General features: G+C 55.3%; 4 protein-coding genes across 9 annotated transcripts; 2 read left to right on the forward strand and 2 right to left on the reverse strand.

Moving 5' to 3' along the window:
• On the reverse strand, positions 1 to 3,644 carry PRRT1 (proline rich transmembrane protein 1). The gene is made up of 4 exons (XM_032398433.1): positions 3,498 to 3,644; positions 2,033 to 2,571; positions 1,219 to 1,404; positions 1 to 1,077 (listed from the first exon to the last, which is right to left on the reverse strand). Exons 1-4 carry the CDS (start codon positions 3,514 to 3,516, stop codon positions 901 to 903), a joined length of 921 nt encoding a protein of 306 aa, XP_032254324.1. The 5' UTR covers positions 3,517 to 3,644; the 3' UTR covers positions 1 to 900.
• Positions 3,645 to 4,899: 1,255 nt separating this feature from the next.
• Positions 4,900 to 13,292, forward strand: PPT2 (palmitoyl-protein thioesterase 2). 3 transcript variants are annotated; one of them, XM_032398431.1, is made up of 9 exons: positions 4,900 to 5,367; positions 6,303 to 6,496; positions 6,748 to 6,901; positions 7,365 to 7,460; positions 7,550 to 7,657; positions 8,407 to 8,490; positions 8,609 to 8,693; positions 11,782 to 11,836; positions 12,022 to 13,292. In XM_032398431.1, the coding sequence occupies exons 1-9, from the start codon at positions 5,358 to 5,360 to the stop codon at positions 12,163 to 12,165; spliced, it is 930 nt and encodes a 309-aa protein (XP_032254322.1). In that variant the 5' UTR covers positions 4,900 to 5,357; the 3' UTR covers positions 12,166 to 13,292. The 3 variants fall into 3 exon arrangements, with proteins under 3 accessions (XP_032254322.1, XP_032254323.1, XP_032254321.1); XM_032398430.1 differs by lacking the exon at positions 4,900 to 5,367 and having other exon boundaries at positions 6,100 to 6,496; positions 6,729 to 6,901; XM_032398432.1 differs by lacking the exons at positions 4,900 to 5,367; positions 8,609 to 8,693 and having other exon boundaries at positions 6,099 to 6,496; positions 6,729 to 6,901; positions 12,022 to 12,144.
• A 54-nt stretch (positions 13,293 to 13,346) lies between these two features.
• On the forward strand, positions 13,347 to 16,251 carry EGFL8 (EGF like domain multiple 8). 2 transcript variants are annotated; one of them, XM_032398429.1, is made up of 9 exons: positions 13,347 to 13,846; positions 14,345 to 14,471; positions 14,687 to 14,809; positions 14,913 to 15,025; positions 15,124 to 15,219; positions 15,327 to 15,497; positions 15,565 to 15,644; positions 15,724 to 15,877; positions 16,157 to 16,251. In XM_032398429.1, exons 2-9 carry the CDS (start codon positions 14,371 to 14,373, stop codon positions 16,231 to 16,233), a joined length of 915 nt encoding a protein of 304 aa, XP_032254320.1. In that variant the 5' UTR covers positions 13,347 to 13,846; positions 14,345 to 14,370; the 3' UTR covers positions 16,234 to 16,251. The 2 variants fall into 2 exon arrangements, with proteins under 2 accessions (XP_032254320.1, XP_032254319.1); XM_032398428.1 differs by having other exon boundaries at positions 13,347 to 14,471.
• A 219-nt stretch (positions 16,252 to 16,470) lies between these two features.
• On the reverse strand, positions 16,471 to 23,650 carry AGPAT1 (1-acylglycerol-3-phosphate O-acyltransferase 1). 3 transcript variants are annotated; one of them, XM_032398434.1, is made up of 7 exons: positions 23,373 to 23,650; positions 19,495 to 19,703; positions 19,140 to 19,273; positions 18,659 to 18,834; positions 18,419 to 18,514; positions 18,221 to 18,293; positions 16,471 to 17,689 (listed from the first exon to the last, which is right to left on the reverse strand). In XM_032398434.1, the coding sequence occupies exons 2-7, from the start codon at positions 19,692 to 19,694 to the stop codon at positions 17,505 to 17,507; spliced, it is 864 nt and encodes a 287-aa protein (XP_032254325.1). In that variant the 5' UTR covers positions 19,695 to 19,703; positions 23,373 to 23,650; the 3' UTR covers positions 16,471 to 17,504. The 3 variants fall into 3 exon arrangements, with proteins under 3 accessions (XP_032254325.1, XP_032254326.1, XP_032254327.1); XM_032398435.1 differs by lacking the exon at positions 23,373 to 23,650 and adding an exon at positions 20,752 to 23,230; XM_032398436.1 differs by lacking the exon at positions 23,373 to 23,650 and adding an exon at positions 20,383 to 20,688.
• Between the last annotated feature and the right edge of the window lie 1,872 nt (positions 23,651 to 25,522).

Below are 25,522 nucleotides of genomic sequence, written 5' to 3' on the forward strand. Positions count from 1 at the left end.
TTGCGGGTGATAAATCCACTTAGTCTCTTTAATATTCTTTCAGAAATTCACACACACACTCACACAAATCAGAACAAGATGGGGACTGCCGAGGGGAGCGGGGAGCGGGCTGGCTCCTCCCGACGCTGGGAGGTCCGTACCCTGGGTTACCTTCTGCCCAGCTGCCCACTGGTTGGGACAGGTGGAAGGGAATATTTACAGAGAAAGGGGGCTTTCGTCATCCCAGGGTGAAAGGTCCTAAACTGGGAACCTCCCAAATCTCATTCCAAAAATACCAAAAGTAGAGGTTCTGGGATTAGCAAGAAAATAGGAAGAGACCGGGGTGGAGGAGACAAAACTGTACTACGAAAAGATGAGAGAGCGTGGGGGCGTGGTTACCCGGGGCTAGGTCCCTGCGCCAGGAGAAAGGGAGGAGTCTGTCAGTGTGGGGAGAGGCCTACGGCCACAACCCAATCACTGGACTGAATCACCCCGCGGGGACGAAAAGAAGGCGGAGCCTGCCGACCTGGAGGCGGGGTTTTGTTGGAGCCGGGGCGGAGCCTACAGAGGAGGCGGGGCTTTGGGGACAAGTCTCCGGCTGGGGAGCGGAGACCGAAGGAGCTCGGCTGGGGGCGCTGCATTTAGAGGCGGCGGGGGACTGGAGTGACTGAGGGCCGGGCATTTGGCGGGGATCCTGGGAAGTGGTATTTCTGGGGGTGGGGGTTTTTTCGGGGTTCCTGAGGAACTGGATTCGGAGCGTGCCCGCAAGGCGAGAAGTTCCGTGGAGGCCGAGTTTAGGATGTATCGAAATTTGGTGGCCCCAGAGGCAGGTGTGCGGGGCACCCACTGGATCCGCGGCGTGGCTGCAGAACGCGCTTGGGAGGTTGAGGGGCGCGGGGTGGGGCCGGGCCGGGCGAGTCGTTACGGGTCCCAGTAATTCTCGTGGTGCTGCGCGGCAATGATGATGACTACGGTGAGGATAGTACAGAGCACCATGGCTGCGATACCCACCGCCAGGGAGATGAAGGAGAAGTTCCGGGCCTCGCGTGAAGCGATCTCGGCAGACACCATGTCTCCGCGGGCCAAGGCCGTGCGCACCTGCGGGGGAAGGGCGGAAGCAAGAGGATCAGAGCTGCTGCGCCCTCTGAGATGCTCCCCCAAACATCCAGCACTCCCTTAGAACAGGAAAAACCGAGTGAGGCCGCCCTTCCCAGACGCCGCCCTCTACTCCCCTTGCACCTGCACGGCCTTGAAGATGGCGATGATGCCCGTCGGCCAGAAGCAGCAGATGGTGGTCAGCACCGCGATGGGCATGTAGTCGTGCGGCGGGCGCCTCGGCTCCAGCAGGGCCAACCCTGGGCCCTGGGGCGGCGGGGGGAGCGTGGAGGTTACTCCTGTTCCCCCCGGGGTCCCGCCTGTATAGGGCTGTGCAGGGAGAGGACAGGACGTCATTCCCATCCTCTCTGAGCCCAAAAACATTCTGCGTCTGGCAGAGTGGTTTTTAAAGCACCATTCTTGCACTTTGCTTCTCAAAGGAACTTGTCCACTACCCTTCCAGGACACCCATGAATTCCGCGTAGATCCCTCTCTTGTCTTCATTGCTGTCATTACCCTGTATTATTGGTCTCCACACTCCCTCCCCGGAAGGTATGGCTGCACCAGGGCTGCCCTGGGTCACTTCAGGCCTTGTTTCTTCTCCCCAAGTATCTGCCTGGCCTTCCCTATTCAGTCAGTTCCAGGTTTCTTCTCCCTTCTCCTCCTTGGTCGCCAGATTTCATTTCTTCTCCCCCTCTCTCTTTTCCTTCTTTCAAACGTCCTCTGGACTTCTGTGCTCCGTTCCCCTTCTCAGACCCTGATCTCTGACCCCAACTGACTGCCAGATCCTCCCCCCGCCCCCAAACACACACACATTCCCAAGCCTTTCCTCAGTCCCTCCTCTCCCTAGGCCTTGTCCTAGGAACCTGCGCGGTCCCGTGGCCCTGTTTCTCTATCCCACCAGCCCCCAGTGTGTCCCCAGCCCTTCCTCCCAGGCCCCTGTCCACCCTGTACTCACCGTGCCCACCGGGTAGACCGGCACGTAGGCAGTGCAAGGCTGCAGCTGTAAGGGGTAGCCAGGGGCTACGTAGCCCCCCAGTGGCAGCGTGCCTACCGCCCCCGTGTGCGTGGGCACCACGAAGCCCGGAGCCTGGGCAGTATGAGAGGGCACCGGCGGGGGCGGCGCGGCGGCGGCTGGCGGCGGCGGGGGCAGTGGGCCCTCGAAGCGAGTCTCCTGCAGGTAAGGGTCGGGTGGCATGCGGGGCAAGGTAGCGCAGCCGGGTGGGGGCGCCCCGGCGGCCGGGCCGGGCGGGGCGTGGTGTGGTGGCCGCGGCAGAGTGGCGGAAGATGAGGGACCGCGCTGAGCAGTGGCCGCGGAAGAAGCCAGGCCGCCTGCCCCTAAGCGCGGGAGGGTGGCGGTCCCGGACTGGTGGTAGTGGTGGTGGTGGTGATGGTGAGAGGAAGGGGCTGCCTGTGGGGGAGGGGCGGGGGGTTCGGCCGGGGGCTGGGGGGCATTATAGGGTGGTGGAGAGGTGTGGGGGACTGAGTCTGACAGGCCTGGGGGTGGTGAGAGGGGGAGAGGGTATGGGGACAGAGACAAGCCAGGCAGAGAAGAGATAAGGAAGGGGGTAAGGGAGAAACACAGACGGCCAGGGATGGAGAAAGATAATGGGAGAGACAGAGGAGATGGGTGAGAAGCCATCTCTTGGTCTTGGGGCAGGAAAGGGGTTGTATCTAGGCCATCTGTCCCCCCCCCTTCTTTTTTTCAATCTAGTTTTGAGGTCGCAACTCTCCTCCACTCTTCTCCATCTACAGCAATGTGCCCATACATAGCTTTCACCTTCCACCCAAGCTACAGCTGCCTTGGGCTTGCCCATCTGAGCTAGTCCTGTGTGTGCACGTGTAGACATGCAACACTGTGTTAACATGTGCTCAATTCAACAGTTGTATAAACACATGTAGGATGACATATTCCACTCTGCCTTCTTGTCCTGGGGGGGGGGGTGCCCTAGCCTCTCTGGGAATCCCAGTTCCTCTTTTGGGGCAGATAAAGAAGGGTCTTCTGGATTTTACTCCCCTGACAAGCCCCATCTGATCATATCTTTATATATCTCCACTGGATGTCTCCATGCAAGCCAGTGTCATCTGTCCATCTGTCACTCCCAATGATGCTATCCTTGCAGTACCTGGCTGATGCTAGGCCACTCTGTACTTCCCTCACCCTTTCAACCTGTCCCCTTTCTGTGTTGTTGGCAAGGGGACGAGGCTGAGATTGGAAGGAGGAAAGGAAGAGAAGGGAGGGATATAGAAAGAGAAGGGGGATGGGGGGCTGAGAGGTGGACAGAAGGGGAATGAAACAGAATCATTCCCCCCCCCCCCCCCCCGGCCGCCCCAGAGGGGTAAGGGAGGGAGGGGGTTGGGGCCAAGGATGGGGGAAGAGTCTGGAGACGGTGGAAAGGGCAGGTTTTGTTGTTGTTTTTTACCTGACTTTTCCGATGACATGCCTGTGGTCTGGCTGGGCCAGGGTCCCTGCAGCGGGAGTCGGGGTCCCTGGCTGGCGTCGGAGTCTCGGTGTGCAGATTGCGCAGCCGGCAGCAGCTCAGAGATGGAGAGATGAAGACAGCGGCGGGGGGCGGAGGGAGAGCAGGGAGGGGGGGGAGCTTAAAGGGACCGAGGAGAGGGAGGGGGAGAGTTTCCGAGGTACCCTCACTCCGTCTCTCCTCCTCTCACCCCGGCATTCAAGCCCCCAGTTTGGGCTCCCTTGGAGTTGTCATGGAAACAGGGAGGCAAGCAAGACCAGGCAAGGCGGGTGGGACCAAGGGAGGGAAGGAGGGAGGGAGAACTCTCTAGAGTCTTCCCCTCTAAGACTGGCTGTAGTGATTATATCGTGGGAGGAAGTGAGCCAGTGCTCAGTGGCTTCAGTACCCCAGTCCCCACCGGATCTGGTTCACCCCAGTCAGGGGCCCCCCTCCTCAGCTTCCCTCAGAGTCCCTGCAAGTTCTCAGGATCTTCTTCCAAATCCTTAGCTCTACTTTCCCCCACTTAGGAAAGATAACTGTGTATGAGGGAGAACTGCAGAGCTGAGACCTGCGATGGCTTGAAGAGTTCCCAGGGTTATGGCCTGGGGTGAACTGCAGGTAAAGTGGGGGGCTTGGGTCTACAGTGGTTCAGCGGGAGTTGGGCCTGTGGCTGGGGGAGTGGGGGTGGGAGGACAGAGAGGAAGCTTGGGGGATACAGAGATACCTTTTCCTCCAGGGTGAAGGAGCTGAGCACTTTGGGAGAAGGAGGGGATGGATCAGCTCCTTTCTGGCAACTCCGTTTTGGGAATACGTGCTTGGTCTCCCTTTCCCCCTTTGATAATTGGGCTTCTTAGAGTTCCTGGGCGCGTCAGTGTTCAGATCTATTTTTTAAAATTCCAGCCACCCACCCACCACCCCTGCCAAGACGCGACGCCACCTCGTGAATCGACAGGAGTGTGTGTGGTGGTGGAAGGGGAGGTCCGAGCACAGCTGTAATTCCGGTCTGTTATTTGTTCGTCGTATCTTGGGAGCGCTTATATAGGGAGGGAAGGTGAAGGTAGGCAGTCTACGGAGACTTACAGGAGTTGGGCTTTTTGCAAAAACACAGTCGGGGCATCATTAACCCTCCCCGGCCTCCACCTTCAGATTAGTACTCCCCATCCCCCGCCTGAGGCAGTCGCCCTCCCGGGCTGTGTCCTTCCCCTCTGCGTCCAAGCGGAGCCTACAGAGCTGAGGCCCTCGCCTGGACCAGTCCCAGGCTCCAGACATTTAGGTCACGGCCCCAAACTGGTCGTTCTGGTTTCCAAGGCGTTCGGGTTCGCTCCTGACCCCCTACCGCCACCCCACCCTCACATCACACACCCCGGGGCACAAATCGGTTTTATTGAGACTTTAGACCTGCAAAGACCTTGTGAATAGAGGGAGGGATTCAGACAAGCTTCGAAATCCTTTTTCCTCAAGGGAAGCGCCTTTAAATGCTAAGTAAAAGCCTACCCAGGTATCGGGAAGGGGTCACAGGCGGAGGTGCGGGGCGCCTGGAGCTCGGGAGCCTGGATGCGGTGCGAGGGTCTGCGTCGGAAGCCGCCCACAGGAGCTCCCAGCTAAGGGCAGATTGTGGGGGTCCCCCAAGTTGAAAGACGGGTGGAAACCACGCGAGCGTGAGTCAGCGCTGCCCCGGGGGCCCTCCGCCCCTTGGAGGTGGGTCGTATACCGGGAGCCGAGTAGAGTAGGCCAGGAGAAACTGGGCCAAGCTGCACTTTTAGCTCGAGGGGCCTCGAGGACTCTTCGCGTCCCTGGAGACAAGGGCACTACACGCACTTCATAATGAAGAGTTGTAAGACGCTGACCTGGGGCTGGCCGGCGGGCGGGGAGGGGTGGGGTGGGGTCCGCCTGCGCTGGCTTCAGCCCCGATCCGGCGGAGGACGAAATGCGGAGGGTTGCCTTTCCCTGGTCTATTCCCCAGCGCCCTTCCCCCCCACCCCCCACCCTGGGGGAAAGAGAACTTCATGTTCCTCAGCGGAGCGGGACGCCTGAATTGGGAAGTGGGGCGAATCAAGGCCAGGAAATCGGACCCTCGGGTCGCTGGTGCAGCAGGGTCTGGACTGGCCTTCTCTCGATTCCCAGGATATGTTTGCCGCTTCTTCCTCTCCCCACGGGCCTAAATGGATCGCTCTGCCTGTTTCCTCCCCCGCTCCCGGAAGGCAGTGGAACGTTCCACTGCCCCTCCGGTCCGGGCCTGCGTTACAGGGGACGCGGGCACGGTTGCCAGGGAAAGCCCCGGACGTGACGGCGAAGCGCGACCCCTAGCAGCCTCCCCTCTCCCATCCGTCATTCCCCTGCGCGCGCTCTCCTTACACCCTTCCCCTCCCCCCGCGGGTTCCAGTCTAGGGAGAAGTAAGCAGCAGGCGGAGCCAGGCTCACTGACCTAGGCCAGGTGGGAGCTTGCGTTCTCCAGGAGGCTGCGCTGCTGCTCAGGGGTCTTTTCTTGCAAAACCCAGGGTCGTGCATGGCTGGGATGGTGCATTAGGAAAATCCTGGGCCTAGGGACTGAGTCCCCGCTGAGTTGGGGGCGGGGTTTCGGGTGCGTGTCGGTGCGTCGACGTGTAGGGGGGTGTGTTTCCCTACAGCCCTGAAGTAACTTCAAAGCGGGCTATTTTGTGACCTGGACCTAGTGTGAGCACGGGCGGGAGGTCTCGAATGCCGGGCGTCTGCTCCGAGGGGAGAGCGTGTTGCCATCTGTCTCACAGGCCCTCATCGCCCCCTTCTCAGGCGGGAGCATGCTGGGCCTCAGGGGGCTGCGGCTCCCCCCGGCGGGGATCCTGCTCCTGTTGCCGTTCCTGCAGCCGCGGCTGCTGCCCGCGGCCCCCGCGCCCCATCGCGCTTCCTACAAACCGGTCATCGTGGTGCACGGGCTCTTTGACAGCTCATACAGCTTCCGCCACCTGCTGGAATACATCAACGAGGTCTGGCAGGGGACACCCGGTTGTGGGGCGTTGGAGGCGTCTGTAGTGACGGGGGAAGGAGAATGGGGAACTGAAAGCTGCCCTTCTGGGCCTGCTCAGTTCCTCGAGGAGCTGGTGCCGGCGTTGGGAGAGTCGAGGGATGAGATCCCGGGTTCTAGCAGGGCGCGATAGGCATGTGGACGCTGGCCAGGGGGCGGTGTGGAGGGAATTCATAGTCCATCCCCTGTTGCAGCATTGCCCCCTTCCCACAGACACACCCTGGGACTGTGGTGACAGTGCTCGATCTCTTCGATGGGAGAGAGAGCTTGCGACCCTTGTGGGAACAGGTGCAAGGGTTCGGAGAGGCTGTGGCCCCCATCATGGCAAAGGCCCCCGAAGGGGTGCATCTCATCTGCTACTCGCAGGGTAGGCGCCCTCCCCTTCCTGACTTCTAAGCCCTATCTGAGGCTTGATCCTTACCTGAGGGACACTTCCTAGTGTCCCCTTTTCTGAACCCCAATGTTCCAGCCAGAGCACTAGTACCTGAGACCTACTTTTCTGACTTCCCTCAGCACCTGGGTCTTATCTCTGTGTTCCCAGTGGGAGGGAGGCTCCCCGCCCTGCTGCTCCCTTTTGCCATTACCCATGGTTCTTGGACATAAGGGATAGTGGGGCAGTAAAAAGCACCCTACAGTTAGAGTCAGAAGACCCAGAATCTGATTCCGGCTCTGTCACTTACACGACGTGTTACCTTTTGCCACAGGGTGTGCCTGCTTTCTCTGGGCCTCAGTCTCCTTATGGACTTGTGGTGGTGGGGGGGGGGCCAAGTGGGGAGGCTGTTGGCCTGGCTGTCGCTAAGTCTCAGCCTAATGTGGCATTCTGTTTCCAGGGGGCCTGGTGTGCCGGGCACTGCTCTCCGTCATGGATGAGCACAATGTGGATTCTTTCATCTCTCTCTCCTCTCCACAAATGGGACAGTATGGAGGTGAGTGGGGATGGTGGGCTCCATAGGGGGCCCCGAGGTTTGGGGAAACACAGGTTTGGGGCCACTGGACACTGCTGTTCTCTTGCCAGATACGGACTATTTGAAGTGGCTCTTCCCTACCTCCATGAGGTCTAACCTCTACCGGATCTGCTATAGCCCCTGGGGCCAGGAATTCTCCATCTGCAACTACTGGCACGGTGAATAGGGGATGCCAAACTGGGGTCTGCATGGAGGGGGCACCCTGGGGGTAGGGCCTGCTGCTTCCCTGTACCATAACCAACAGCGGTGATGCTGAAGATAACGTATATGTATTGAGCATGTACTATGTGAATAGGCACTGTTCAGAACACTTTATGTGTATTACCATATTGCTTCAGAGTGTAGTCTGGGGCAGGGGTCAGCAGACTTTTTCTTTGAAGGGCCAGATAGTAAATATTTGGTTGTGACTGTTTTCCTTACCTGTAAAATAATAGTATAGTATCTACCCTATAGGGGGTTGCGAAGATTAAATAAATTAACGAACGTGATGTACTTTGAACAGTACATGGCATCATAGGTTCTGGGTAAAGGTGTTTGCTGTCATGTTTACAATTATTATTGTTGTTACTGTTATATTAGTATTCACCTTGTCTATTATTGTAGTCCCCTGATTGGCCTTCCAGCCTCTGGTCTTGCCTTTTTGCCCTGCTTCTCTGACTCTCTTTCTTTTCTTTTCTTTTTTTTTTAAAGATTTTATTTATTTATTTGACAGAGAGACACAGTGAGAGAGGGAACACAAGCAGGGGGAGCGGGAGAGGGAGAAGCAGGCTTCCCGCGGAGCAGGGAGCCCAATGCGGGGCTCGATCCCAGGACCCTGGGATCATGACCTGAGCCCAAGGCAGACGCTTAACGACTGAGCCACCCAGGCGCCCCTCTGACTCTCTTTCTAACTGCTGTTTGTACCTAGACCCCCACCATGATGACTTGTACCTGAATGCCAGCAGCTTCCTGGCCCTGATCAATGGCGAAAGAGATCATCCCAACGCCACTGGTGAGACCCTAGGCTCCTACCTGGGTCCTGTTTTCTGCCTCTCTGACCCCCTGTGTTTCCCTCTCCAGCCTGGCCCGACCCCTGTGACTGACTCAAGCTCTTTCTTCCCATTCTTCAGCATGGAGGAAGAACTTTCTTCGTGTGGGCCGTCTGGTGCTGATTGGGGGCCCTGATGATGGTGTTATTACCCCCTGGCAGTCTAGGTAATAAGGGACTGTGTGGCCTGAAGATGGGCTAAGGACATCCTCCAAACCCCAACAGTTTTCATCTCAGGCCTGAAACTGGCCTGTACCTCCCACTGTCCAGTTCATGCTCCACCCTCCACGGATCCTGTCACTCAAGACCAAAACGTGGGAGTCATCCCTCAACTCCTTGTATCCAGCCAGTCACTAAGTCCTGCAGACTCTGCTTCCTCTCCATCCCTAAACCCCTGCTTTGTGAAAGCTTTTAACTTTCAGATAATCACAGATTCACAGGAAGTTGCAAAGATAGTTTATTTATTTATTTTTTTAAAAGAGTTCATTTATTTATTTGACAGAGAGAGAGAGCCAGTGAGAGAGGGAACACAAGCAGGGGGAGTAGGAGGGGGAGAAGCAGGCTTCCTGCGGAGCAGGGAGCCCAATGCGGGGCTCCATCCCAGGACCCTGGGACCATGACCTGAGCCGAAGGCAGATGCTTAACGACTGAGCCACCCAGGCGCCCGCAAAGATAGTTTAGAGTGGTCCTGGGTATGTATCCTTCACTCGGTTCCCCCCATGATTGCATCCTATGTAACTACAGCACAATATCAAAACCAGGAAATTCTCATTGTAGGCTGTGTGTGTATGGTTCCATGCCATTTTATGTTTCTTACCAACTCTTTTACATACCTGGGCTTCCGTAATAGCTTCCAGCCCCGTCCCCTCCATCCTATTCCTCAGGAAAATCCATGGCTCCATTGTGCTATGTGTGGGCCTCTGTTGCAGATCATCATGAGTGATCTGAAATGTCACCTAAGCTACTTTAGTCCTCAACAAGTTTTTTTTTTTTTAAAGATTTTATTTATTTAATTGACAGAGAGAGAGGGACAGGAGAGAGGGAACACAAGCAGGGGGAGCGGGAGAGGGAGAAGCAGGCTTCCTGCTGAGCAGGGAGCCCGATGCGGGGCTCGATCCCAGAACCCTGGGATCATGACCTGAGCCGAAGGCAGACGCTTAATGACTGAGCCACCCAGTCGCCCCCCTCAACAAGTATTTATTGAGCACTGTATGTATGCCCAGGCACTGTCCTGGGCCATTGGGATGCAGTGGTAAGTGAAAGAGAAGTCCCTGCTATTACGTAGCTTAGGATCTAGTAGTGTAGGAGACAGATAGTAAATGTAAACATACATGTCAGGTGGTGGTAAGAGGAGTCGGGGCAAGGGATTGGAAGATGACTGGAGCCTATGTCAGACAGTGGCCAGACAAGTCCTGGAAGAGTTGTCATTTGAGTATTAAGGAAGTGAAGGAAGGAGCTGTGCAACAATCTGGGGGGAAAACGACTCAGAGAAAGGAATAGCATCTACAAAAGTCCTGGGGCAGGTGTGAGGAATAAGGAGGCCAGTGTGGCTAGAGCACAGGGAGCTGGGGAGAGGGTGGGAGACGAGATGAAAGGGATAGTGGGGAGCCAGTGACGTGTAGCCTTTGTAGGGCAGTCAGGCCCTTGATTTTTTTTCCCCTAAAATATACATAACATAAAATTTACCATTTTAAGTGTACACTTCAGTGGCATTCAGCACATTGACATTCTTGCGTAACCATCACCACCATCCATCTCTAGAACTTTTTTTCTTCCCAAACTGAAACTCCATAGCCATTAAACATTAACTTGGGACGCCTGGGTGGCTCAGTTGGTTAAGTGTCTGCCTTTGGCTTGGGTCATGATCCCAGGGTCCTGGGATCGAGTCCCGCATCGGGCTCCCTGCTCAGCGGGAAGTCTGCTTCTCCCTTTCCCTGCCACTCCCCCTACTTGTGCTTGTTCTCTCTCTCTGACAAATAAATAAAATCATAAAAAAAAAAAAAACATTAACTCCCCATCTCTGCTTCCCCCCCAGCTCTTGGCAGCCATGGCACTTGACTTTTTATTTTGAGTGAGATGGGAAGGCTTTGGAGGGTTTTCAGTGAAGGAGTCATGGGACGCCCATGGATGGGATTTATTCTATCTCATTTTACCTCCACAACCCTCTGAAGATAGTAATATAGCACCTTTTAGATGCCAAGGCACTATTCTAAGTACTTTTCAAATAAACCTTATTTAGTCCTCATAGAGCCAGTGACTGGTGAAGTCAGGCTATCTAACTTAACCACGGGGCTTCACTTCCTCTCTGCAAAGGAAGTATTCTTAGATAGGACAAAGAGAGTAAGTAATGTGCTCGGCCACACACGGGTGGGAGTGTGCGGCAGAGCTGGAGTTCAGATCCAGGTCTGTGTGCCCGTGCTGCTCTCCTACACCCTTACCTGGTAATGTTTGTTCTTCATGGCCAGTGCCCACTCACGGCCCATGTCGTTAAATAGTACTTTTGAAAAACTTAAGACCTTTTTACTTTGGAATAATTTCATACTTGATAAGTTGCCAAAGTATTACAAAAACAATCTTACGTATTCTTCACCTAGATTTTCTAAATGTTAACATTTTACCATGTTTATGCCTTCATCCATTCTCTGTAAACATACACACGAGGCCTAGGTGTGTTTGTGAACCATTTAAGAGTAGGTTGTAGACATGAGGTCTCTTTATCCCTGAAACTTCAGTATGTCAGTGACTGTTTCCTGTGTATAGGACATTTCTTACATAGCCACGGTACAGTGATGAAAGTCAGGAACTTAACATGGATAGGCTACTCTGTAGACCTGATTCAAGTATTTTCCAGTTGTCGCCATAGGGAAAAAAAAAAATCCATTGCAAGATCCAACCTGGGATCATGAGTCCCATTTACTTGTCCTGTCTCTTTAGTCTTTGTTTTTTTTCTGGAATACTTCCTCAGTCTTTGTCTCTGACATCGAAATTTTTGAGGTGTATGGTCCAGCCGTTTTGTAGAATGCCCATCAGTTGGGGTTTGTCGGCTGTTGGCTCACGAGTAGATTCAGGTTATGCATTTTTGATGGGACTCTGCAGAAGCCATGCTGTATCCTCTCTATCACCTCATGAGGTACAGGGTCCCCATTTTGAGTGTCTTCCTTGCTGCCATGAGTTCCTGAAGTCCCCTAGCCTACCTTGATTTTCTCCACCTGTCCTGATAACCTCCTCCCCTGCCCACCCTCAATCTCTTTGTAGCTTCTTTGGTTTCTATGACGCAAATGAAACGGTCTTGGAGATGGAGGAGCAACCGGTGAGCCCCCTGGGATTACTTCCCCTTTCTTCGTGCACTGTCCCACCTCAGACTGTAGCCCTCCCTGCCGCCGACCCTTGAGAGCGGAAGGGTTCACCCTGTGGGGAGGGGACCTGGGACACCAGCAGGAACTCATTTTGTTTTTCCGTCTGTCTGTCTGCTGTGACCCTTCGCCCACCTTGAAGGTTTATCTGCGGGATTCTTTTGGGTTGAAGACTCTCTTGGCCCGGGGAGCCATAGTGAGGTGTCCGATGGCTGGGATCTCCCACACGGCCTGGCACTCCAACCGTACCCTTTATGAGGCCTGCATTGAACCCTGGCTCTCCTGAGGATGTCCTCAGGGATCCCCCAGGAACTCCCCAGCCCAGAGACCGAGCAGTGGCCTTGGAAAGCAGATGTCAGGCTCCAGTGTGCCTGTGACCACCCCATTGCTCCCACACTGCCCGCACCAACCAGGGCTCCCAGGACCCCTTCCTCTTCTCCTCTGTGAATGACGAATGCTGGTCTCCTGCACCTCATGTCTGGGGTTTGCTCCGTGCTCTCTCACCCTCCCAAGGCCGAGGCTGGGAAGAGAGAAACCAGGTTTTGAACTTGCGGCTACTCTGCTGCTCCTCGGTCTCGGGCTGTACCGGAGGAGAACCCAGCCCCTGCCCGCTGTGGGGGTCTCCTTCCAGGCCACTCAGGTCATTTTTAGCTTCTGTTCTCCCCATGTTCCCTTTTCCTCAGCCCTCCCAACTCCCAGGAAGGACTACCCATGAGAGTGGGGTTCTGAGGCTCCCCTATGGGGACAGTTCCGTTCTTGAAATGTCAGTGTTGGGGATTATCTATGGCCTGTGAGGCCCATCTCAGGTTTGGGGATCCCCCAGTCCCTATGTTCAGTGTTGGGGTACCCCCTGGGAGCCTAGTTTCTTTGAGGCCCCAGCCCCTCTTTTAGCTACCATTGAATGGGTGTTAACCCTGTATTAATGGAAATAAAGTTCCATTTCCTCAGTGTGGCTTGGCTCATTTCCAGGTGAGGGAGACCTGGCTCCCCAAGGAGGGTGGGGATGGAGAGCCTGAGGTCTGGGTGCCCGGATGCCTGGTCTGGGGTGGGACCCCCTTGGTGTTTCCGCTCTCTAAATGCCCATTCTGTGTGGGTTCCTGATTCTCTGTGGGTTCTTTCCTGCAGAGGACAATTCTCTTCCTGTCCCAGCCTAAGCTTGGGGGGCTGAGCCCAGGGCTCCAGTGGTTTGTGCCCCAGCCTCATGGATGGAATGCGCCTGCCACCCCCAGGCTAGACGAGGGGCCTAAGGGTCAGGGTGGGCATTCGTTGTACCCCTTTTTGACCTTTGTAGGCCACAGTTGGGTGAGGGGCTGGACAATGAGCCTCCTCTTCCTTGAAAGAAGGAATTTTGGTGGAGACAATAGGGCCCTGTCTACTCTCGCATGGGGGGTGGTGGCTGACTCAACTCTGCCCCCCCCCCCCCGCCAAGGCCCTAACAAATGTCATCAAGAAATGGGGAAATTTCCCCTTAGTGCCCTGGGCTGTCCCCCTGCCCCCCCCCCTTGGCCTTTTGTGACGACTTGCCCTCCTTTCTTTCTTCAGCTGATCTTGCCTCTTCTCCCATCACCTGACCCTGCTTTTCTCTGCCAGTTCTGTCTCCCTGCCCCCCACTTCTCCCCCAGTCTGTGTTGGGTTGAGGGGTGTGGCAAGGGCCAGGGGTACCAGTGATGTTACAGAGCCAGTAGCCTCTGCTGATTTGGGGAGTCCAGAAATAAGGGGCCTCAGAGGGTTGGAAATTTACTTCTAGGGGGCCCTTCGCTGGGGTGGTGGTGAGGGTAGTGGGACTTGGACCCCACGGAGCAGATCAAGCAGGAACTATGAAGTCTTGTGGGAGGGGGCAAGAATGGGAGGATTCTGTCTGGCCCAGCCCCTCCTCTCCTTCCCAGCCTGCCCAACCCGCCCACCAGTCTGAGCTGCTGCTGCTGAGGCTGGTCTGCTTGAAGTCTCCCGGAGAGAGGGAAAGACAGGTGGGGAGACCATGTCAATGGGGGATGAGCCTTAGAATGAGTGTGAGTTGGGGAGTGTTGTGTGAGGGGTGTTGGTGTGGGAAGTAGTAGGGATGTATTTAAGGTGCATTTTCTAGGTGCATGGTTTTGGGTGCAGGGTGTGAGGGGGTGTAATGGTGAATATCTGAGGCTTCGAAGATAGAAAAATTAAGATAGAAGAGGGCATGTTACAGATAGGAGGGTCCTGGGGGGAGAGTTAACTGGGTTGTGCAGAGGGGAGGTGGAGGGAGTGTGTTGGGGTGTGCCCTTGCATGATGCTGCGGGGACCGTGTGCGCTGAACGAAGGGGTCACATTAAATGTACATGCAGGTGTAGACAATGCTGGTGGCTAGTGCAAGTGTGTACAAATGAACGTGCTGACTCCCTTAGAGGGCACTAGCCGACTGCTCTTGGAGGGGCTGGAGCTGGAGAGCTTACAGGAGAGGGGAAGGGCCTCCATTAACCTCTTCTTGCCTGCAGCCTGCAGTTTGGAGTCAAGGAGAATCATGGGGTCCAGGGATGAGCTGTACACTCTCTTAGGCGGACTCTCATTCCTCCTGCTACTGATGTCAGTCCAGGGGGCCAAGGGTGGATCCCTTAAAGAGAGGTGATGACAGAGGGGGCGGGGGCAGGTATGAGGTCTTCAGGAAACCTGCTGGGGGTGGGACTTCAACAGGTGGCAAAACCATGAAGTTTAGAATGGGGGGGGGTTGTCACCCCCAGGGAGGGTGGGGCCTCAGTGGAGCCTTGAGGGGAGGGGGATTCCTGGCCCCCAGGGCCTGGCCCACTCAGTGTCTCTCACCTTCTCCGGCCTGGGTGCAGTCAGGGGGTCTGCTCCAAGCAGATGCTGGTGGTCCCCCTCCACTACAACGAGTCCTACAGCCAAGCAGTGTATAAGCCCTACCTGACTGTGTGCAGTGGAAGGCACGTCTGCAGCACCTACAGGTGAGGGCTGGGGAGCCTGGACTCTGCAAGTCTTTCAAGAAAAACTTTAAGAACCCAGACCAAAGTCCATAAACCAACGTTCACAGCCAGGCCTGTGTTCTAGGACCACATACCGAGTGGCATGGAGGGAGGTGAGGAGGGAGGTGCAGCAGACCCACGTTGTGTGCTGCCAGGGCTGGAAGAAGCGGCATCCGGGGGCGCTCACCTGTGATGAAGGTGAGACTGGGTCTTCCCAGGCCTGGGGACAGGGCGCGCTGCAGGGCTGGGGAAGCTGGCTGTTGGTCCTGTCTTGAACCGCCCTCCTGCACCCACAGCCATTTGCGCCAAGCCCTGTCTGAACCAAGGCGTCTGCATCAGGCCAGAGCAGTGCGAGTGCGCCCCAGGCTGGGGTGGGAAGCACTGTCACGTGGGTGAGTGGCCCACCCCCATCCCCACCTCCAGCGGCATCAGGACCTCACCACCCTTGGGGCGCCAGCTCGCCCCCACCCTTTAGCCCTCTCCTCTTTCCCTTAACTAGACGTGGATGAATGTAGGACTGGCGTCACCCTCTGCTCGCACCATTGCATCAACACGGCGGGCAGCTTCACCTGCCGCTGTCCCCAGGGTCTGGTGTTGGGCCTGGACGGGCGCACCTGCGCAGAGGGCGCCCTGGAGCCCCCAACCGGTGCCAGCGTCCTCAGCATGGCGGGTGAGTGAGTGGGGCGGCGAGGGCCCGGGCTCGACTGGGCAGTGGGTGACACTCTCTTTTGTCTCAGTTCGGGAAGCAGAACATGATGAGCGCGTCTTGAGGCGGGAGATCCGGGAGCTGCGAGCGCGCCTGGAGCGGCTGGAGCACGTGAGTGGAGATGGGGGTCAAGCCCTCCCGGCAGGGTGTGCCCCACCCCAACACTCCTGAGGTGTCTCTTCCTTTGTAGTGGGCTGGTCAGGCCGGGGCCTGGGTCCGAGCTGTGCTGCCCATGCCACCGGAAGAGCTACAGCCGGAAAAGGTGGCAGAGCTATGGGGCCGCAGTGACAGGATCGAGTCTCTCAGCGACCAGGTGCTGCTGCTGGAGGAGAGGCTAGGCGCCTGTGAGTGAGTCCTCCTACCCCTCTCTGCTTGAACCCCCCTCGCCCAATAGCTGCCCCCAGCTCTCCGAGACACCTTTCCCTAGATCACTTTTCTCTTTTCCCCAAGCCCTTCCCCAACACTTCAGTCTTCCCGTACTGTCCCTAGATATCCACACTTCACCCATTCTTCTCGTGCCCTGTCCCCAGTCCACTTCTTGTTGGGTGAGAGTCTCTCCAGTGCCCTGGTAGCCCCAGAAGTCTACAGCCAATGTGTCTGCTTGCTTCCTTGTCATTCACCAGGCTCCTGTGAGGACAACAGCCTGGGCCCAGGCCTCAACCGGCCAAAAAGGAACCTCTCCAGAGCCCCGGTCCCCTAATTTATACAGAAACTGGCCCCGCTAATCCTTTGGGATCGGCCAGGTGGGGAAGTGCAGATAAGGTTATCTGCCACTAAGGAGCAATAGTGATGGAGACTTCCAAGAGCTGAAGGAAGGTGGGGAAGATGGGTGCCTTGGGCCCACCCGAGTCTTCTGGCTGGGGCAGGTTGCCTGGGCGAGAACCACTTTAATGCCTTCACAAATGCAGCCAGAAAGTGCCCAGATCTCTCTCTCTCTCAGTCTTTATTCTCGGTTTCTTGCTGTTATCCAGATAATTAATAAAAACCAACCACGCAAAACTGGGTCCCGCCCTCTCCTTTTGCTCCCAGCCCACCTCCCCAGTTTATGGGCACAGGTCTGGGGTGGGAGGCAGGAGTGGTTAATGCCACAGGGAGGAAATGAAAACTGGCTCAGAGAGGGGAAGCCTCAAAAGAAAGAGAAATAAATTAAAAGCCCTCCCATCCCGTCCAGCCAGGGTTCAGTTCCTTTCCCCAATTCCCCAGGGAGCAGAAGTGAGTGCAGCACCTGATGTCTGCCTCTTCCCTTGTGTGTGGTTAGAATGGTACAGCAGGGCTGCAGGGGGCTGGATTGGGGCCAGGACCACTGAAGAACCGTACCACAGGGACAGGGGGAAGCAGAAATGTGGAGACCAAACTGGCATCTAGGAGTATGCTCACCCCTGGGCACCTGGGTATGGGCAGGATGAGACAGACCTCTGAGTGAGAAGAGTCCAGCCTCCACTGACAGGCTCCATGGGAGGGAGTGTGAGGGTGCTGAAGAGTGTTCCCAGGATAAGCCAGGAATGTTCCAGGCATCACTTCCAGCCACAGTGTGAGGAGTCCTCACAAATGGATAAGTCCACTGAATCCATGGACTTGTGGGAGGGTATTGTTCCACAGAATGGATGAGTCCACTGGCCAATGAGGGGTGGAGAGGGAGAGAAGATCACAACGGAAGAGGGTCCACTGGGGAAAGGATGGCGTGTTCCCACCCTCATGTAGGTGAGCCACTGGAGATGAGGGGGGAGGTAACCGTCCCACAGACAAGATGGCACAGGAGGTGGGTGGGGTCAGAGTGGAGACTGCACCGAGGCAAGAGAGTCCGTGGGGGAGAGCTGGGAGGGGGCAAGGAGCGGTGCTGTATCCACATTCACTTCAGAAGTTGAAGATTCCCAAGAGGAGAACAGTGGGGAGAGGAGAAACAAGGAAGAGGATCAGGGCGCACTGGGCGGGTAGGTGTGGGAGGAAGGTGGGGGTAGATGGGAGGGGAGTTCAGAGCCGGGCCTCGCCCACCCCTCCAGACTTCTTCAGATAGTCACCACCGCCCCGGCCATCAGTGGAGATTTCCCGGAAAACGGTGAGCATGGAGTGTCGGACTCTGTCAGCCAGAGCTGGGACGTCATCTGGTGTCAGCCCTTCTGTGGGCACCGGGGGCAGCACCCGTACCTGACATCGCCCTGGGAGGGGGTGAGCACCATCATGGCCTGTCTCCCTGGGCCTTTGCCCGCAGGTGGGGCACAGTTTCTGAGCTCTCCTGCTCCTCCCTCCCCAACCTTTCAGTTCTCTTCCCCCTACCCTGGACAACTGGCCCTGTGCTTGCCAGCTGCCACCTGGTCTGAGGCCCTCCTGCACAAAGCCTTCCCCATGCACCCAGTCCAGACACCTCCTCAGCACCCTTTCAGCCCCCATCGTCTCAGCTTAGCCTTTACTGCCGAGTGTTACTATAGCATTGTGCACACAGGCCTTATCTCTCCCACTGGACAGTAACGGCCCCTCCTGGAGGGACCGAGCGTTACCTGTGTAGCAGGGCATGGTGGGTGCTTAATAAATATTTATTGGTTGATGTGCGGTCACACTGGATGATCCTTTGGACATCTCAGTTCTGACACCGACCCATCCTCCTCCCTGGTGGGGCCAATCCCTCTAACCTCTCTCATCCATGGCCTTTCTGGCCACCCCCAGCCCCAGGTCTACTCAAGAGCCCTCACCGGAAGTGAAGCGGCGCTCCTTCTTGCAATAGAAGTCTTGATAGGAGGACATGACTATGGGGACAATGGGAACCTGGGGAAAGGGAAAAACAAACAGCCCACAGTTCCCTTCCAAGGCCCTATGACAAGCGTCTGCCAAGAAAGAAAGGGATGGTGGAAGCTGGGGGGCTCAGTAGCAGAAGGGGAAGTAGTCGTTACCTGGGCTTGCACTGCAAGGTGGAAGGCGCCACGTTTGAAGGGCAGCATGGAGCCATTGTGGTTTCTCGTGCCCTCAGGAAAAACCCAGACCCGCACCTGGGGAACCACACACGGAGGGGTCAGAATATGGTTGTGACGCTGTAATGGGACCGCTGAGGCCCGCTGGCCCTGCATCTCAGTTTATTTACAACTGCGCTACTCCACAATGCCCCGACCCTCCTTTTCCACAGGGTGACTCACGTCCTGGGTGAGCAGGGTCTGGGCGACTTCAGACATGACACTGATGGCATCCCCTGTGCGCTTCCGGTCGATGAAGATGACTCCTGCCAGCCAGCACGCCAGCCCAGCAGAGCCAGCCCACAGCAGCTCACGCTTGGCAATGGGCACACAGCGGCCTGGCAGTACCTCCATCATCCCTAGGGCAAAGGTGGGGTGGGTGAAGGGTAAAGGCCAAAGGAGGCAAAGTGTCAGGGTAAGCGGGGCCACACTACTAAGGATTGGAGATAAAGGAAAAGGGAGCCTGAGGGGAGGAAGAGGTGATTAAACATATATTAGCCTGCCTGTGCAGGTGAGAAGGCCTGGGCGGGGGGAAGGGGAGAAGGGAGCCAGGGGGCAAAGTTCAGATGAAGGGGAGGTGAGGACCCCTAGAGGAAGAGATTCTGGGGAAGGAAGAAGGGCATGGCAGGGGTGGGGGGGAGGTGTGCCCTATGAGGGATCTCACCAAGCAGGTCCAGTGAGCTCTGGTGGTTGGAGACCACGACGTAGGGCTGGGAGGGAGGGAAGTGGTGAGCCCCGCGCACCTCCACTCGGATCCCATACAGGTATTTGATGTGCAGCAGCATCAAGCGCAAGATCCTGTGGGGTCATGGCAAGGGGTTCCAGCAGGACCCACTGCCGTCCATCGGCAGGCCTCCGTTCCCCCATCCCGCTGTCTTCCCAGGCATCTTTGCAGTCTTCTGGCCTTCCTTGTCCCTGGGCTCTCTCTACTTTCCCTACACACCCCACATCCTCCCCATCCACTGCTCACTTCTGACTCAGGTTCTCTCATCACCCAACGCCCCCCCGCTGGCCCTCACTTCATGTTCTCGACGTTTCGCCCTCGCACGGCACACACAGGGATGGCGAGCACAGCCAGGAAGAGGATCCAGCCATTGTAGAAGGCCATCTTGAAGAAGTATTTGGCACTGGGGCTGCAGAACCACAGGGCGGGCAGCAGGAGGGGCAGCAGAAGGAGGAGGAGCAGCGGCGCGGTCCATACCCCCGGCCACAGCTCCATTCTGGCCGCCTGCAGGGGACAGGGCAAGGGACAGTGGGCCTGGCTCCTGGGGGGGGGGGAGAGGGGTGGGCAGGGCACAGAAGCTATGAGGACAAGGGCCAGAGACACAGGGTGGGGTCAGGGCTCCCAGCAAAACCTGCCCAGGAAACCTCTCTGGGATGGGGGTGCGGGGGGCTGGGAGCTCAGGACTGCTCTCCCACCCCTCTCCTGGAAGGCTCTAGAAACATTCACAAAGACAAGAGACATGAGATACGGCCATCCACAACTCAGACACATGATAAGAGGACAACAGTAACCGCAATAGGTGACACTTGCAGCTGGTAAGGTCTTAGGACTGACTGTCTAGTGTGGTAGCTTGAACTGAGATGTGCTGGAAGTGTTAAGATACACATTAGATTTCAAAGACTTTGAATAAAAAAACAGAATGTAAAATAGCCCACTAATAATCTTTTGTATTGATTACATTTTGAAATCTTAACCTTTCAGAATACTGGCTTCGACAGAACATATTATTAAAATTAAATTCACCTTGTTACTTTTTACCTTCTTTGACGTATCTACCAGAATATTAAAAATTACATGTGGCTTGCCTTATATTTCCGTTGGGTTAGGGCTGATCTATAGACTATGTTAAACCCTTAAATACGAACCACACAATTTACATTTTACAGGAGGTTAAATAACTTACCTGAGGGGACAGGGCTCCTCAGAGGCACTTCCTCGTTTAAACCTAAGCAGCTTGTATTCCTAACCACGGTGCCACTGCTGCCCGTATAAATACACATAGGTGTACACACAGCAGATACAGTTACGGGACAGAACACCCACAGACATTCTCAAGAGCACACTGGCTAGAATAAAGGCTCTGTCACTAACGCAAACACAAACCCACACAGTCATACAAAGACTGACCCGCTCACACCAGAAGGCAAACTTAAAATCACGCCCAGTAACAGATGAAGGAATGTGTAGTAAATGCATAACCAGAGAAATCCTTCTCCCCCAAGGTAACCACCCCCACCCCCCTTCCCACTCCCAGATAAACCCATGGACATACCAGGAGTAGCTACCATCTATCAATCCTGCCTCCACAGGCAGGCAAACAAATCCTTCTGCCCCCTTCCCCCCCTTCCAGGGATACTGCAGGCTACCTGGTCAGGCAGATACAATGCGTAAGGCCTGACCAAGTGAAAAAAAAAAAAGAGGGCAGAGAGTAAAAGAGACATCACACCACCTGCCCTGGGAGAGGAAAGAGTTCAGGAGGAAGAGGTGCCGGGAGGCACACAGAACCTGCCTTCTAGGTTCTTCCTCCTTCCTCCACTCTGCCCCACTGTTGGCCGCAGGGTCGGAAGTCACAAAATGGTGTTCAGGCAATACCTGTCACTCCCAGCAAGGCTACAGGCACTCCCTTCCAGTGACAAGGAGGTCTGTGTTCAAAGGTAAGTCCGTTGCCAATCAGGGAAGGTTAATAAATAGGCACTAGAGAAACAGTCGTCCACATGGCAACCACAGAGATCTTTCTGTGACACAAATCCAAGCATTTCCCTGTCTTGTCTACAGGCCCTTTAGACAAGTTGACTTCTGCTTCCATCTTTGGCCACACCCCCACAAAAGCCTTTTTCGCGCCAACTCCAGTTCCTCAGACACACCACAGTCTTTCATGCTTCTGTGCTGCGAACAGGCTGGAATGCCCTTCTGCCTCTTCATTTGCCTCACACAGCTCAGCCTCACGCTTTGGAAGCTTTCTTGAACCCCACCTGGCCTGAGTTTTCATTACACTTTCATCTCGATCACTGGTTCTCAAAGTGTAGAGATGCATATTCTTGGACCTCACCCCAGATCTCCCGAATCAGAAATTCTGGGCCTTGGGCCCAACAATCTGTATTTTAACAAGCCCTCCAAGTGAGTCTGGTGTGCACACAAGTCTGAGAACCACTGATTTTGACACCACAGTGTATGTAACTGCTCACTGGCATTTCTGTTCCTTCCCTAGTCTGTAAGTGGCTTGAGGGTAGGAACTCCCAATACCCGGGATAGCAGGAGGCAGAGAGGGGGCTCAATAAACATCTGCGGAACAGATTATAAGGCTGAACACATAACCACACAGCCATAATTAATGACAGAGATGATCAGGAATCAAATAGCTACACTCTTGAGGACTATTAACTGTGAAAAGATAAGTCACCAGAAAACCATGAACATAAGAAGCCTAACAGTAACCTAGTCTGAATATGCACACACAATATCCGGTCACATTGAAGGGAAAGCACCAACAATCAAGATAGCGCATCCCATCTCACACAGAAGAGAAACATACAGAATGGGGATTAACATGCCACAGGGGAGAGATGCTGCTGTCATCAAATACATGCCAACAGTGCAAAAAGAGTGGGGAACAGATAACGTGCACAGCAGGGCTGACCCTGTGGCATGCACTGAGCTCCATGAAGACAGGCTGTCCATAGCCCCCGGAAAGAGAATGTATGTGAAGAGACACAGGCCAGGAAGGTCAGCAAGGTAAGGCATATGGGGATGGTTCCCTGGGGACATGAAGTCCCCGTCATCTTTTTCTCTAATACACGACATTAAGTGACCCTCTCCGGAGCAGAAATGTCCAAGGATTAATAATTAGCACCATGGAGTGCCAAATGGGTAATGTGCATATGACTCACAAAAATATACTGCCAATAAAATGAAATAAATAGTATGTGTAACCAGAAGCACATATGCTGTGGACGTGTCACATCAGCATAAATATGATAAATATGTAAAGGATCACAGCACGCATAGATGTGGTGTGAACCCTGACTGGGAAACACATGCAGCACACAGGTCAGCCTGATCACAACAGGAGTGTGCACTAGTCAACTAAACCACAGGATCCCACACAGGAAGACTTACTGCATATGACAGGATCGTGGACATAATACATGATATATGAACCAAAACAAGTAAGGGATAATCTTTACATGCAAAAGTAAACATGCAAAAGCATAAAATGTGCAAGAAACATGAAACCACATAATGGATGCAATAACAAAAACTCACACATTTGAACAATGTCAAGACTGGGCATGAGACACGGACATAAGATAGGAGAATGGGCAATTCTGATGGAAAATAACACATCATTTCTCCACAATCCACGGATAGCATAGGGAGAAGCTAGCCGCACATAAGCCATTAAACATGTCAAAGGCACACAGACTCAATGTAGAAAACATGGCCCCCCACAAAGCATCTGTGTGTCAGTAAGGATCTAGCCCAGTGTGGATGGCCACTGAGAAAGGTCCTGTGCCTAGATGGAAACAGAGGTGTCTGAGGGCATTCCTAGGAAGCAAATTCTGCTGGGGGAAGGAGGGCAAGAAACCGCCTTCTCCCGGCCACAACCCCCTAAGAGTCATGTGGGGCCAAAGGGCAGGAAAAGGAATTGGGGACGGTGTCAGGAATTCCCTCTTCAGGACTCTCTGTCCACACCCCCATCCCAAATTCACAGGGTCTCCGGGTCTCTCCTCCCTCTGTGTCTCTTCCATCCTTCCTCCCTCTCAGGGCCCCTCTCCTTTCCCCGGCGACCCTCTCCCCAGTCCGCCTCCCAGACCCAATCTCTCCCCCATCCCCTCCTCCAAGTCCCTCTCAGCACCCTCCTCCCACTTCCTCCCATCCCTTTCCCGCCCCCACCTCAGTGGGGTGGGGGGCCCGGGGGGCTGGCCCCCTCCCCAGCCAGGCTGCGGCAGCGGTGGTGGCGGGTGGCTGTGTCTCTGCCTCGGTCGGGGTGTCGGTGCCAAGGGGGCGACAGGATTTGGGGGTGTCCTAGCCCCGGCCGATGGAGGGGAGGTGAGAGTGGGAGGCTGGGCCCATTGCGGTAGGAATGGTGGGGGGGTTGTCCCCCCAGCTCCCTCCCTCCCTCCCTTCCTTCCTGCTGTCTCTCTGAGGGCTGGGGCTGCTGTTGCCGCTATCCCCCCCCACCCCTCCCCAACGCCTGCTGGTTTCCGGGGCTGGCCAGGAAGTAGGGGGCGGTGACGAGCGGCCCGTTTTGCCAATCGCCTCCCAGAGACGCAGGCATCTCCTCCCAGCATCGACCAGTCTCCTCTTGGTAGCTCCGCCCCGCGAGAGCTCGGCTGGGTTCTGCCTGGGTCTCTGGCCTTCTCTGGCTCCAGCTGCGTCTTTTTCTCCTCCAACTCCCTTTCAGTACACATGGCTTGTGTGTCCCTTGGTGCTGTATTCCTTCCTTGGCCCATTCCTTCTTCATCAGCTCTCCTCTTCCTGGAAATTTCACTTGGTTTCTTCCATTCTCAACTCCCTTATCTGCTGTTTATTCCCTCCAACTCTTCTCCGAATACCTCTTTCCTGTCCCCCAGTCAATTCCAGATATTTTCAAGCACCTACTATACGCCAAGCACTGAGTTCTCCACCTGTCGTCTTCTTTCCAGGGCTCCATCTCCCTGACCCTCCAGCTCTCGCTGGTTCTTTATGACTTTTGCCCTCCCCCTACCCCGTCCCCACTATCGCCCAGCAGTCCAGCTCCCTCCTTCAACCCCCTCAGGTCTTTAAAGAGAAGAGATACTCTCAGAATCTCTCCCTGCCCCTGTCCTCCCACGCTCTTTATTTAACCTCAGTACTTTTGCTTTTCTAGTTCCTTCCTATCGGTCTCCTTAGTCATTGAAGCTGAGACAGCCCCTCTCCACAACATAGAATCTGAGCGCATGTTTTCCAATAGAAACTGGGCATTAGGTTGCTTTAAAAAAGAAAATGAGAAAGAACGCTAGGTTACTCTGGGATGAGCATGCCTCGTTAATTCTGTGGTCCTGTATCTCTTCCCTCTCCAGCCCCTGATCTCCTCTTCCCCATACTTCCACTTTCCCTCTACCGGGATCATTCCATCACTCCTCTCCTTGGTTTCCACCTCTTCCTCAATAACTTTTCTCCTAAACCTGTACAGGCATCCTGTACCTTCACCTCCCGCTCCCTCCTCTAGGCAACTCCCAACCTCTCACCTTTCCTCACTTGAGTCACGTGGGACCTTTTACTGGGTTGTTGTACTGCCCTCAGCCTCTGTCCCCGCTGCCAGACACACCTCCGCCCTGCTTGAGTTTACACGCCCTGAAGTAGAGGATGTAAAGAACACTGGTAGTGGGAGGACTGTTACCTAGTTCTGCTCCTTGGGCCACAGTGAGGATCACTGACTGTAGAAAAGGCCCAAACTCGTACAAAAAGCCCAAGCTCTGGCTTGCCCAAGTCCCAGGGGTCCAACCCAGGAGGAAGACCCCAGTTCTGCAGGACACACTACAGGACGGAAGGGGCGGGCCTGACCCCATTCCACCGCGGGTCGCCCAAAAAGGGGCGGGCCTTAGCCCCCACGGCACCTACTCACAAAAGGGTGTAACTAGGCCTTTTCTGCTTTTAAGGTTTAAAACGGAGTCGAGATCAACTCTGTCATACTGTGTCACATTAAAAAGGTGCGGGCCTTTAGTTCTGTTCTGCAAATCACCTAAGGAGGAGCGGGCTGAATTCTCCAGCCGAGGGAGATGGGTTAACACCAGCGCCGCAGATTGATGCTCGCACCATCCAAACGTCGAGCTGATCCCAGTTCTGCTCCCTTCTTCACCAAAAGGGAGGGGCGAACCCAAGTTCTGCTCTCTACGTCACGGAAGGAGGCCGGAGCCATTTTGAACGCTGCGACCCTAGTATTTGGTCTCTTGCCGAGCTCTTCGCCGTCTTTTCCGATCTCGGCCAATCAGGGGTGAAAGAAACTGCCCAATCAGCCTAGAGAGACCACAGCCGGAGGACCCGGATGAGGCCGAGCCAAGGCCTTTGAACCCCAAACCCCG

The sequence above is a fragment of the Phoca vitulina genome, unplaced genomic scaffold (assembly GCF_004348235.1).
Source record: "Phoca vitulina isolate PV1807 unplaced genomic scaffold, GSC_HSeal_1.0 scaffold116, whole genome shotgun sequence".
NCBI classification, from domain to species: Eukaryota; Metazoa; Chordata; class Mammalia; order Carnivora; family Phocidae; genus Phoca; species Phoca vitulina.